Genomic DNA, 13,206 nt, shown 5'->3' with positions numbered 1-13,206 from the left:
ACTCACACACTGGCGAGTAAAATCTGAGAATTTATTAGCCATTGGCTAATATTAGACATCATTTAGTCACCCAGAGTGAAGATTTAGTCGCATATGCGAGTGATTTACTCGCAATGTAGAGGGTTGCACACATACACTATGCTTTCAGTCTGTGACATGAAAGTGCAAAGCTTAAAAAGCTGCCAAATGCACGCTGATAGACTCCGATACACCTCAGAGCTGCATTATACGCAAGTATGAATCGATTCCCAGCCAGTAACACAGACACTAACTTTTTGTTTCTCTCTGTAATCCTCTCCCTCAAAGTTGTAAAGGCTGGTCTCAGTGCCACCCGTGTCCATGGTGAAGTTCCTCAGCGAGCTCTCGCCGAGTTTCTTCAAGCGTTCGTTCATCTCTGCCGTCTGAGAGGAAGAACAGCTGAGTTCAACAGGGTCATACAGAATCAACCAGAGTGTAAGAGTGGAAAATTCTCATGATGTGAAGAAAATCTGATGGGTTTTATTTATATTCATCAGTTTGAATATGAATGCCTTTGGAATTTGGAATCTGAAGCTATTATGGAGTTTACCAGTTAATTTAACCAACTATATAGTTTTCAGTCTAGTCTTAATTTGTTTGTGTCCACTCACCTTCTTGGCGCATCTTTCCAGAATGGTGTCGATGTCTTCATCTGTTAGTTCGCTGTCTTTAGAGGCAAACACGTGTGTGGCTCCATGTCGAATCATTTGTAGCATTTCATCCTTCCCCAGTTTACTCTGCTGATCAATCAGCTGTCCTGTAAGAGCACAAATAACAGCACATCACTGTTGTTTAACACATCATAAGACAGGCGCAAAGACTACTTGACCTTTTTTTAATTGTTAAAAGTTCAGTTTTAAACACTAAATATAAACACTAATGACCAATTTTTAAAACTGCAATTGGTTGTTAATGTACCAAACTGTTAAATTCCAAATAAAAAATAAAATACTTCTTGTGGGACATCAACATTTATTCATGGGATGTGGTGTATAGAAAACATACACTACAATTCAAAAGTTTGATTTTTTTAAATGTTTTTAAGTCTTATTTAATGTTTTAAAAGAAAAAGTTCTTTTTTTAAAAGACTGTAATATTGTGAAATATTATTAAAATTTGAAATGTGTTTTCTACTTTAATATATTTTTTTATGTAATTTATTAATGTGATGGCAAAGCTTTTTACTGCAAAGACATTACTGAAGTTATCAGTGACCCTTCAGATGCTCATTCTATGCTGATTTGGTGCTCAAGAAACATTTCCTATTATTATCAATCTTTACTGTCACTTCTGATCAATTTAATGCACCCTTGCTGAATAAAATTATTTCATAAAAAAAAAAAAAAACATACTGACCCCAAACTTTTGAACAGTAGTGCAGACACACTGGCCACTAGTAAATACCATTAGGTTTCAACATCACACACCAAACTCATGCATCCAATACTAGTTCAAAGTCTGCTCCAGTGAGAAATCTATTAGCATCTACAATTTGCAAACCATCTGTAGAGTTCTGTTTACTTTAAGTAATGCAAATTACTTATAATTACACATTTGCAATACGAAGTTTGAGTTTTTTTGTTTAATTGACTGTTAAATCCATTTCCCCTCTGCCATTACAGCCATTCAGAGAGAGAGAATTACTGTAATTACTTTTAAAACATGGACACCTTAAAATTCATAGTTTCATATTTATATTTTTAAAGGTGTCATTAGACATGAGAACCGTAGAGAGACTGAACCGTAAGGAATCATTTTTTTCTCTGCAGCAACTGTTTTACTCCTAGTGTGCACATACCCTGCTGAATCACTATAGAGTCCAGGCGTAGCTTCATCTCCGCTCTCTCCACAATCCTCTCCTCCACTGTGTTGTCTGTGATCAACCTGAACACTTTTACTGGTTTCCTCTGTCCGATACGGTGAGCACGGTCCTAAAATACAGTATACGGCCCAACAACAACCATTTAAAACACCAGTCATAAAGAACGCTGGCACATATCTGAGGCTCACAATCATAAAGTTTACTGAGCTTGGTTGTGTAGTTTTGTGTGTGTGTGTGTGTGTGTTGTGATTCTCACCATGGCCTGCAGGTCCACCTGCTAAAATACAGTATACGGCCCAACAACAACCATTTAAAACACCAGTCATAAAGAACGCTGGCACATATCTGAGGCTCACAATCATAAAGTTTACTGAGCTTGGTTGTGTAGTTTTGTGTGTGTGTGTGTGTGTTGTGATTCTCACCATGGCCTGCAGGTCCACCTGTGGGTTCCAGTCTGAGTCGTAGAGAATCACCACATCAGCTGTAGCCAAATTAATTCCCAGCCCACCTGCTCGTGTGCTCAGCATGAAGATAAATTTACTGCTGTTCGGGGCATTAAAAGCATCTATGGCTTGCTAATGCACAACAACAGAGATAGAAGGACAGCATTTAAGAGAGACAGAAATTATTTATTTGACTTATATAATTATAATTCATATGGTCTACTTATCATTGGTAGTCTATTAGGGTGGTCAGTGGCTGATATACATAAAGCTATTTACATATACAACTGATTTGTACATGTATAACAAATTTACAGATTCTTATTCCACACAATATTACTTAAAATTCACTAAAAACATTCAAAACAGGCAAACTGGTTGTTAGATTTGAAATTGATAGAAGAAGAAACTAACACTTTTAATGTCTAGTATTTGCAAGAATATTCTTAGCTTATGAATATGTCTAACATCCCCATGTAACCACAGACTTTACATTCACCCCAGAACTGATCAGCGGTTCCCATGACTACCAGATTGGTTAATCAGTGTCTTTATATAAACTCTGCTGAGATTCCACGTGAAGTATATGTATGTGTCTCATAATTTTATAAAGCCTGTTGATTTCCTTTCTTCCTCTTGGTGAATCATTCCTTTATACCTTTTGGTATTTAGAGATGGGAATCGTGATTTAACGAGAGGAGTTCTGGTTTTTCTTACCAGACCATAAACAATACCTTTAGTTCTTCAGAGAAAGAAATATTTTAGTAGATGAAATGCAAGTCCTTTGCAAGTTCATATTAAAAAAACTTGAAACAATTTTTATAAAAAATAAAAAAAATTCACAGGCGGAATAAAGACAATACTATACCATAAAGGCAAAACTATATATTAAATAATAATACTAAAACTACAAACAGCATGGCCCCAGCTTTAAAAGAAAAGAGTATTTACAGTTGATTTTAGCAAAGTGTATATAGTTTTTTCAGGTACCTATATCGTTTTTATGGAACCCAATCAATATGACTATCCAATAATAATATTAATTAAATCAATAATTATTTCATTTTTTATTTAATTCAATTATAAAAGTTAAACATAAACATATTACAGTAATATTACTATTGAACTCTAAAGTAAAAAATATTATTTGTATTTTTTATTTTCTTTATTTTTATTTTCTGTCTTAAATTCTTAGCTTTTGCATGTTAAACTAAGGCATTAATGTTTTTTGGAAGAAAACCACTGGAAGACTTAAAACTTTTTTCGTAGACCTATTCTGGATCCAAAATGGCTATTTTTGCAAAAAGGTGACAAGTTTCCCTGTAACATGCCTTATTCATTCATTCATTACATTTTTTTGCTACTGACAAAACTTATAATGTGTGTCTTTAAGTGAAAATTTTTGTCTAATGAACCAGTCAATTAACTACTGATTAACGATTAATAACTGACTCAAGAGTAATTTGTCATCATGAATCGATTGAACTTACACCAGTTATGCTGTATGATTTTGATTCAATAAAAAATTAATTGGCTCATAAGAGCCATTTGTTGCGTAACATGCATGTGTCTGTATGAAACCATGCTATTTAATGTATGCATGTGTCAGTATGTGTACCTCTCTGGCCTCGTGAGGTGTATTGCCATCCAATCTGCAGTAGTCGAACCCTCTCCACATGCAATAATCTTCCAGAATATCCAACATCCGTGTCATCTGGCTGAATATTAACACTCTGGATCCTGTACACACGTATATCCAGGAATGCATGCAAAAACATGAAAAAGTTCATGTGCATTCTAATTAAAAACATGACTAAATATCTGCCCATTAAAAGCTAATAAACACACACACACACTGCTCACCTTGCTCTTGCACTTTAGGCAGAAGTTTATCCAGCACAACCATCTTGCCGCTGTTGGTGGCTAAGTGTGTGTCCGTGGTGTATGGGGGACCAGGCTCCGCCCCGTCAAACAGGTACGGATGGTTGCAGCATTTCCGCAGCTGCATCAGAATATTCAAAAGCCGCATCTTATCCATCTTACCGGCAGAGTTCAGGATGTCAATATCCTTCATTAGGATACGTGTGTACCTGGTTAAAACAAGGAAACAAACAGTTTGTTAGTGTGTGAATTTTTATTGCAACTCATGACAATAACTGCTTTTTAATTGATTTTTGACTGGGCAGGATGGTTGACTAGTCTTTTAACAGCCTACTAAATAGTTGGTGAGGTTGACTAGTGCAGCGTTTCCCCTGCCATTATATTAGGGGAACCATCTACCCCCCTATTTTATTTTCTCTATAGCGCCAGATCACAACATAAGTCATTTAAAGTAGCAACTAGAGGGGTTGGTTTGGACTGGGTGAGTAGTTATCTAAGAAACAGGCAACAGTTTGTGGAAATCTGTTAACAGAAATCTTCAAATATGAACATAACTTGTGGTGTACCACAAGGATCGGTTTTAGGTCCAAAACTGTTTATAATTTATATCAATGATATATGTAGAGTACCAGATATACTAAAATTTATTTTATTTGCGGATGAAACAAATATTTTCTGTTCCGGGGATAATTTACAGCAGCTTTTGGAGGTGATAACAATTGAAATTAATAAATTAAAACAATGGTTTGATGTAAATAAATTGTCATTAAATATAAGTAAAACTTTATGATTAAAAAAGATTATGTTATTTGGAAAATATAAAACAAACCCTCAAGTAGAATTGAAAATTGACAATGTAAATATAGAAAGAGTAAATGAAAATAAGTTTCTTGGTGTAATTTTAGATCACAAGATATGCTGGAAATACCACAAATAAAGTATGTTAAAGCTAAAGTGGCAAAGACTACAGCAATTCTGAATAAAGGAAGACATATTTTGGACAATAAATCAATGCATATTCTGTATAATACATTTGTATTACCGTACTTGAGTTATTGTGTGGAAATCTGGGGAAATACCTACAAAACCAATTTACAATCGATATGAATATTACAAAAGGGAGCAATCAGAATTATTAATAATGTAGGATATCTGGAACAGACAAATTTATTATTTTTACAGTCAAATATATTGAAGTTTATTGATTTGGTTAAATTTAAAAGAAGCAAGTTATGTTTAAAGTTATGTTTAAAGCAAGAAATAAGTAATTTCCGGGAAAGTACAAAAAATGTTTTTGGAAAGGCAGAGTGGCTATAACTTTAGGGAAGAGTTAAACTTTAAAAAGATGAATATAAGAACAACTTTAAAAAGTATGTGTATCTCTGTTTGTAGGGTGCGGTTGTGGAATGGTTTGGAGCAGGTGTTAAAGCATTGTATAAATATTAAACAGTTTAAAACATTGTATAAAAACACTTTATTAAAAGGATATGTGGATTTATAGAGGTGATTGTGAGGGTTGTGGGGGTTATAATGTTGATTGTATTAGGATGGGTGATTGTGGGGTGACTGGTTGTTTTGGATAAAAACCATTTGGTTGGTGTTTAAGTTATTGTGGATTTGTTATTTTGTAAGGAATATATAAAAATATAAAGATACCGATGTAATATATTAAAAGATATACTGGAACGATATTGAATTGTATACGGGGTGGGAAAAATAGTAAGCTTTTGCTTCATCCTGCTCCTTTTCGGACATTTGGTATAACGTCTTTGGGACATGGTTTTTCTTTGGTGCTGCAACATATTTGTTGTGTTTATATATTTTGTTTTATATTGTGCTTTGTTCGAAATAAAATGAAAAATGAAATGAAATATTAAAAAAAGTTACCTTTCCTATAGAACAGGTCTATACCTTGTTGTTTTATTAAACAAACTAAATAGCCTTATGTTTTGTTTTTTTTTCAGTTTTTTTTTTTTATTTTGCATTTCAACAACATCTTAACAGAACAAAATAGGCTAACATAAACACAACTGTAAGTCGTCACAGACTGAGGCCTTATGTTATCTTATTTACATGACAGCATGTCATTTCTGTCTCTATGCTACATGGTCGCGCTCTCTGTATCGCGCACAACGGAGTTCCGCCCCGATGCACACACACACACACACACACATTTTTTTTTATTTTGCATTTCAACAACATCTTAACAGAACAAAATAGGCTAACATAAACACAACTGTAAGTCGTCACAGACTGAGGCCTTATGTTATCTTATTTACATGACGGCATGTCATTTCTGTCTCTACGCTACATGGTCGCGCTCTCTGTATCGCGCACAACGGAGTTCCGCCCCGATGCACACACACACACACACACAAACGTGCGCGCACACACAAGTGAGCACACTCCCACTCCCACTAGTATTTGTAAATATTAGGCCGCAAAATGACTATTTAAATATGCATTCTGCGCGTCTCTGTGTTAATGAATGGCACAGACGCGCTGTTTTGTTTACTACTCGTACTGCAGCGTGTGTGACGCTTCCGGTGATATTAACGTCTGCCATCACACTAATGAGGACATAAATACATGAACAACATCTCCAGAACTGCTCTGAGAGTCACTTCATGAGCATTTGACTGTTTCATTTGAGTAAAACTATCCTCATATCACATACACACAGAAATGTAAAGGTATTCACGGCAACCCGTCAAAATAAAAGTTTGGTTTAACTTGAAGACATTGCGGCACAAATATATTATTATTGTTCAGTAGAATGTACGTTATAGGCTACTACTACTAAAATTATAAAAAAAACTTATTTTTAAGGAATAATCATACAATATTTCTTCAATGTTTTAATTGTAATATTAAATCCCCTTTATTTTCTAAAAAAATTTATTTGTTTAATTTTCATTAATTAAAAGATAAATTAAATGAATGTTTTATGTCTTAAAATTTTAAATACACAACACAGAATTTCTGAGGGAAAATTGGCTATTGTAAGAATAAATGAAACTTGTTTTTATGCTTTCAAATAATTAGGCATGCTAAAACACAGAATTTGGTAACAATAAAACATAAGGTTGGGAAAAAAAATATTTAATTGGGCCCTAAACATTTAATTTTGTTAAACTTTTAATAAATTGATGTTAAATTGTTTAAGTTTCATGATTTTAACTAATTAGACATGCTTTTTGATTAATAAAATTTAATTTAACCATTAAAAAGGAGCCCAGAAAAATTTAAACGGAAAAAAAACGGAACCCCTTGGTAAAAATGTACAGCTCAGTCCATCAAAGTTCTAAATAATTTGCAGTCTCATGCAGATAACAAAAGCACATCAGCATTTACTGTACATCTAGGGGTGCTCCGATTGATCAGCTACCGATCACTATCGGCCGATAATCGCTTTGGGATGTTTAATCGGCAGTCTCTATAAAGGCCGATCTCATAAACCGATCTCAAGCTGACGATCTACAATGCCTGCCGTCAGAGGTTTGGCGTAACATGCGGTGGCACTGTCTCACTCTCTGTCCGGCGCAAGGTAAAATAATTATAATGCTGAAGGTGAGCTACAATTCATATTTCTTCATTAAATAACTTATAAAGTAATGTGAAAACTTTCTGTGAGACATAATTTCACAAACAGCGTGAGTGAATAACCACGCGCTCTCTCTCTTTCCCTCTTTTAAAATTTGATTTAAATGCGCAAATGAATTCAAATCAAATCGCGTCTGCACTATAAGCGAGCTGCACGCTGCACAGTTGACACAAGAATTGTCACTTGCACAATCGAGGCAGTCTTGCATCATCACTAAAGTTTATAAATTGCATTTCTTTTTAATTCTTGCCAGTGTTTAAACCATTCAGCACTCACGCGCTCTCCTGGAGACTGTGCGTTCATGCACACTCGAAGCGCACACACATAACGCCAGGTTCACACATACTCCGTTTGCAGTGCGTATGTGGTGCGTATTTTTTCCATGCTCATGTTAACGGATTTAAGCGTTCACACTGCACACACGGTTGCGGTCCCAGGAGCGGTGTGTCTGCAGCATTGCAGAGATCCGCACCAAGTTTGCTGTATGTGCTGCACATGCTGAATTAAATTGACAGCGCATTGTTTGCAGTAAATATGAACATGGATTGACACGAAAATGTAGTAATTACACAATAAATGCATATAATTCAAGTCTACTGTGTTTCACAGTCAACACATAGGCTATGGCTTTTTAGCTTGGTTTAAAGGAAAAGAGCACTTTTAGATAAACAAGGCAATAATAGATGGCACTCGTGGAGGTAGGAAAACAAAGTTCTTTATGAACCGCAGGATTGCTTGTAATAAAGATGTAGATGCAAAAGAAAAGGTAGTAGAGCTGACTGTTTCTGTCAATGGTAAGTTTTAATTTAGAATTTTTGTGATAATGTAAGACAAGTAGTTTAAACATTTTGCCAATTGCTTGAGCAACTTAATATATAAATCTAGAAGTAAATGCAAAAGTAAAGATCATTGAATAATGTGATGCTTAAATTTATTGTGTTTTAACACGTCTATGAAAGATTGTATTACTGTACTGTGTAAAAAAAAGAATCACAATGCTGAAAAAGCATTTTCAGTAACAACAAATCAAAATAATGGATAAATTCTGTGTTTGTGGTAAACAGCCTGTGTGAAAGCAGGACTCATTGCGCTGCTTCTGCACCACTTACGTACCACACATGGACTGCATACGCACTGCAAACGGAGTATGTGTGAACCTGGTGTAAAAGGCCACCTCACATACAGTTCACAAAATCAGGCTTGTGCTGCGTGTAAACTATTGTGCAACAATTGCACGATTGTAAAAACAAAAATGCACTACATGATCAAACATTTAGGTGAGATAAATATGTATTTTTGAAAAATGTCTAAAAAATGCCCCCTCCACCCTTCAAATTAAAAAATCCCCTCTCACAAGAGTCACCTAAGAGGGGAATTCCCCCCATTTTCAAAAATGAAATTCAGGCCCTGAATAAATGTCTAAAAATCCTGATTGGAGTATCACTATAAATAATTCTACATGATAAAAAGAAGGCTTTAAAAAGATTGGTATCAGTGATCGTATCGGCAGATACTGCTTTCTGTGATCGACGATCGGCCTCAAAAATCCTGATCGGAGCACCCCTATGTACATCTTCATCAGATGTGGTCAGAATCTGTCCCTGCCCACCTCTGAATGTTGATATGAATTACAACGCATCTGGTAAACTTGCACTAAACTTTTAATGTGGCCAAGTGCTACACGACTGTGATCCAGTATCTGAAAAGGGGCCTTATGTCTCATCCCCTTAACAAATGTTTGTTTTTAAGGAAGTTGTGAGTGTGTGATCTTACCATTCTCTCTGCATTTTACTGAGCCCCAGGTAAATCTTCACCTCTTTCTTAGAAGGAAGACTCTTCTCCACCTCTGCTTTGATACGACGCAGCAGGAATGGACGCAGAACCTGAAAAAAAACACTCAATAGCCAATCATTATCATCATCATCAACAACAAAAACTACTTCAATGCTGAACAATCCTAAAAATATCTTCCAAAGAGAGAGTAAGACTCACTGCATGAAGTCTTTCAACCAGCTTCTGGTCACCAAGACAGTTATTTGTGTCAAACCAGGAATCAAAATCCTGAAATTTTAGAACACACACAGATATGTTTTCTTGGTAGTAACATTCGATTGACTTCTACTGTCTTTATACAGAGCTAATATTATTTATTTAACTTTTAACCTTTAAACCTAACTTTTACAGAAGCATTTTTTTTTGTTGTTGCATTTTTATGTTTTCATTTAGAAATTATTTTTTATGGGGACCTGTTGGCTTCTCACCGAGTTATGATCAAAATTGTGCCTCTTAGATAATGATCTATGTTAAATACACTAACTTAAAATTATTTTCTCATTTAATACAGTTTCAAATGTAATTTTTCCTATGATGGCATTACTCCAGTTTTCAGTGTCACATCTCTCTGTGGACAAATCAGCATGATCAAAAACTTCTATGAATGTATTTTTCTTCAAATAATAAGTCAAGAGAGTAGGGGTGCAATGGATCACAAAATTCATGGTTAGGATCATATTCCAGATTTTGAGTAACACATTGGATCATTTTTCAGAAAAAAAAGGATTCTTTATTATTTAAAGAACACTTCTTCAATACCACTGCAAAAACTAGTAACATAACTAATAAAGGTCAAGCATTTTTAAAGACAAGTGAACTGTCAGTAATAAAATAAGAAAAATAAAAAAATTACATGCATAGCCTAGATAAATAAAATAGAACAAAATCACAAATAAAATAAGATCTAACATTAGTTTTCAGGTACAGAAATGTAATAATTACATGTAAAATAACACTGCATAGTGTTCACTGTATAAATTAAATATAGATTAATCTTTGTTGAAAGTTGTGTTTTGTTGTTTAACATTAATGACACGGAAAGCAGCAGGTTTTTATAGGCTTCTGTCCCTTTAAGACCTGATGCATGGATCCAAAATAATGATACACACATGCGATTTCTTTCACCAGTTTAAGTTCATTTAAGACATAACCGACTGCTTAAGAGAATAATTGCCAAGACATGGATACATTTTGGTACAGATACATTTTGGTAGCCTAATTGGAAGAAACAACAGTTCCAGAACATCAGGTTAGCGATTATGCAAACCTTGCTTTCAGAATAAAAGTATTAATTTCTTTTTTTTTTTAATAATAAATCTTACTAGCCCCAAACTTTTGAAAGGTACTGTAGAATCAAGGAAATGAATATTCAACTAAAAACAGTCTGGAGCCATTTTTTCCCAGCCTCTTTGCTGATTTGATTATAAACTTGGTTTTATAATCTAAAGTGAAGACTCCTTTAAACACACAGCACATTTGCACACAAACTTCCAACACAACTGTGACAGATACAGCAACATAATGTGTGGGAGGAGATGAAACAGGCTGCGATATTTAAAAAAGTATGACTCACACTGGCAGAGTTGAACACATCAGGCAGCAGAAAGTTCAAAAGCGACCAGAGCTCATGTAGATTATTCTGCAGTGGGGTACCAGTCAACAACAGACGATTGGTCGTCTTAAACTCACGCACAATCTCTGACAACTGTGAGCCGGAGATAAAAGAGAAAGAGACTTCAAGAAGGAAAAAGACAGGAAAGATGGCTCTGAAGTCTTTTCCTCTGTATCAGATCATTAAATCATCTCAGAAGTGTTATAAGACACATAGCTCTGCTTTTTTAGTTACTCTTGCATTAATTGGTTCTCATCAGTTGTTTGTCTGGGTTCAAATACCTTTGATTTCTCGTTTTTGATACGATGGGCCTCGTCGATAACCAGATAGCGCCAGTTAAACTTCTTAAAGACAGATTTCTCCCGAATCACCATCTCGTATGATGTCACACACACGTCCCATTCACCGGGCATCATCACGTCCCGTATGAACGCTGCCTAAAAACATGCACATACTAATTAGGACTGATTAATTATAATACAAGCATTTTGGAGGACCTGCTAGTAGAGTGAACGTGGGTAGAAAGGGCATAGAAAACAAAAACAGAAGGACTTGAGCAGCCTTACTCTTTCATCTTTATCCCCAATGAGACAGACGGCCTTCAGGGTGGGCACCCAGCGCTTGAATTCATTCATCCAGTTATGCAGGGTAGATTTGGGCACTAGGACCATGTGGGGGCCGGGAATGTTCCTGTAGTGCTTCAGGTAGCCTAGCAACGCGATTGTCTGCAGGGTCTTACCCAGACCCTGAACCAATCAGAATACAGAAATCCAGTGAGTCACAGTCTATGACATCAAAAAGACAGACCCAGAAAAATCACAGTCTTACTGAAGCCTCTGAAAAAATGCCGGAGCCGTGTTTTCATTGTAATGAATCTGTGTGGTTCTGCAATGACGCATATTCAGACTATTTCTGAAAATGTAGGCATTCCATTAAGGACTATCATATAGTTGCTTTTACCTGCCACTAGGACCATGCTGGGTTTCAATGCGTTGAGTTTTATTTTAAAACATTAGAGAGAAACAGATTGGGATTTTTACCATCTCATCAGCCAGGATGCCATTGATGCCGTTTTCATACAGAGAAATCATCCAGTTCAGGCCTCGGATTTGATAATCTCTCAAAGCTCCATTCTTAACATCTGTCGATGAATCAAAAATGAATAATCAGCAACCATTAAATCTGATCACAGGTGAATGAGCTATAATAAATCATCTCATGAAATCAAGTACTGGATGAGGTGCTTAAATGTTACACATCACATTACAGGTGTCTGTTGTTCTTGACAGCTGCTTCATAACACAGTTCGTGTAAATTTGTTGTCATCTTGTGTGTTATTAAAGGTGCAGTGTGTAATTTCAAAACTATAAAAATAATTGCTGTTTCCAAGAATACAGGAGCTCAAAGAGGCTATAAAGTAAGAAAAAAGGCCTTAAAGGGTTAGTTCACCCCAAAATGAAAATTAGGCTGCGTTTTACTCACCCCCGATGCATCCTAGGTGTATATGACTTTCTTCTTTCAGACGAATCCAGTCGGAGTTATATTAAAAATTGTCTTTGATCTTTCAAGCTCTATCGTTGCACTCAGCGGGTGTCGCATTGCTTCTGTCCAAAAGACGTGAAATAAAAAGCACCTTTCCATAAAAAAAGTGTCTCACACGGCTCCAGGGGGTGAACAAAGGCCTCCTGTAGCGAATCGATGCGTTTTTGTAAGAAAAATATCCATATTCAAAACGTAATAATCACTTTAATCTAGCTTGCATCTGAAAGAAGAAAGTCATATACACCTAGGATGCATCGGGGGTGAGTAAAACGCAGCCTAATTTTCATTTTGGGGTGAACTAACCCTTTAAAGAAAATGAGACAGAAAAATAATAACGATGCATGGGCTCTGTGGGATTTTTTGTGCTTGGAAACAATCGTTATTTTTGCCATTCCATTTGGGATTGTTAGGGTGTATTCACACCAGGAAAGTCCGCTAGTTCACTTGCTTT

At 35.6% G+C, this 13,206-nt stretch overlaps 1 protein-coding gene across 1 annotated transcript in view; it reads right to left on the bottom strand.

Moving 5' to 3' along the window:
- Window positions 1-13,206, bottom strand: part of LOC107672796 (SWI/SNF-related matrix-associated actin-dependent regulator of chromatin subfamily A member 5-like) — a 29,881-nt gene that overhangs the window by 6,500 nt on the left and 10,175 nt on the right. The window contains exons 6-17 of the mRNA XM_016466168.1: window positions 12,254-12,354; window positions 11,780-11,959; window positions 11,495-11,650; window positions 11,175-11,306; window positions 9,761-9,829; window positions 9,542-9,651; window positions 4,147-4,373; window positions 3,902-4,023; window positions 2,263-2,415; window positions 1,817-1,949; window positions 630-775; window positions 273-401 (exon numbers count right to left, since the gene is read on the bottom strand). Of these exons, the coding sequence (XP_016321654.1) occupies window positions 273-401; window positions 630-775; window positions 1,817-1,949; window positions 2,263-2,415; window positions 3,902-4,023; window positions 4,147-4,373; window positions 9,542-9,651; window positions 9,761-9,829; window positions 11,175-11,306; window positions 11,495-11,650; window positions 11,780-11,959; window positions 12,254-12,354 (1,658 nt within the window). The remainder of the gene's footprint in view (window positions 1-272; window positions 402-629; window positions 776-1,816; window positions 1,950-2,262; window positions 2,416-3,901; window positions 4,024-4,146; window positions 4,374-9,541; window positions 9,652-9,760; window positions 9,830-11,174; window positions 11,307-11,494; window positions 11,651-11,779; window positions 11,960-12,253; window positions 12,355-13,206) is intronic.

Source organism: Sinocyclocheilus anshuiensis, unplaced genomic scaffold (assembly GCF_001515605.1).
Source record: "Sinocyclocheilus anshuiensis isolate Anshui unplaced genomic scaffold, SAMN03320099.WGS_v1.1 scaffold681, whole genome shotgun sequence".
NCBI classification, from domain to species: domain Eukaryota; kingdom Metazoa; phylum Chordata; class Actinopteri; order Cypriniformes; family Cyprinidae; genus Sinocyclocheilus; species Sinocyclocheilus anshuiensis.
This window is presented reverse-complemented; position numbering and strand designations above follow the sequence as displayed.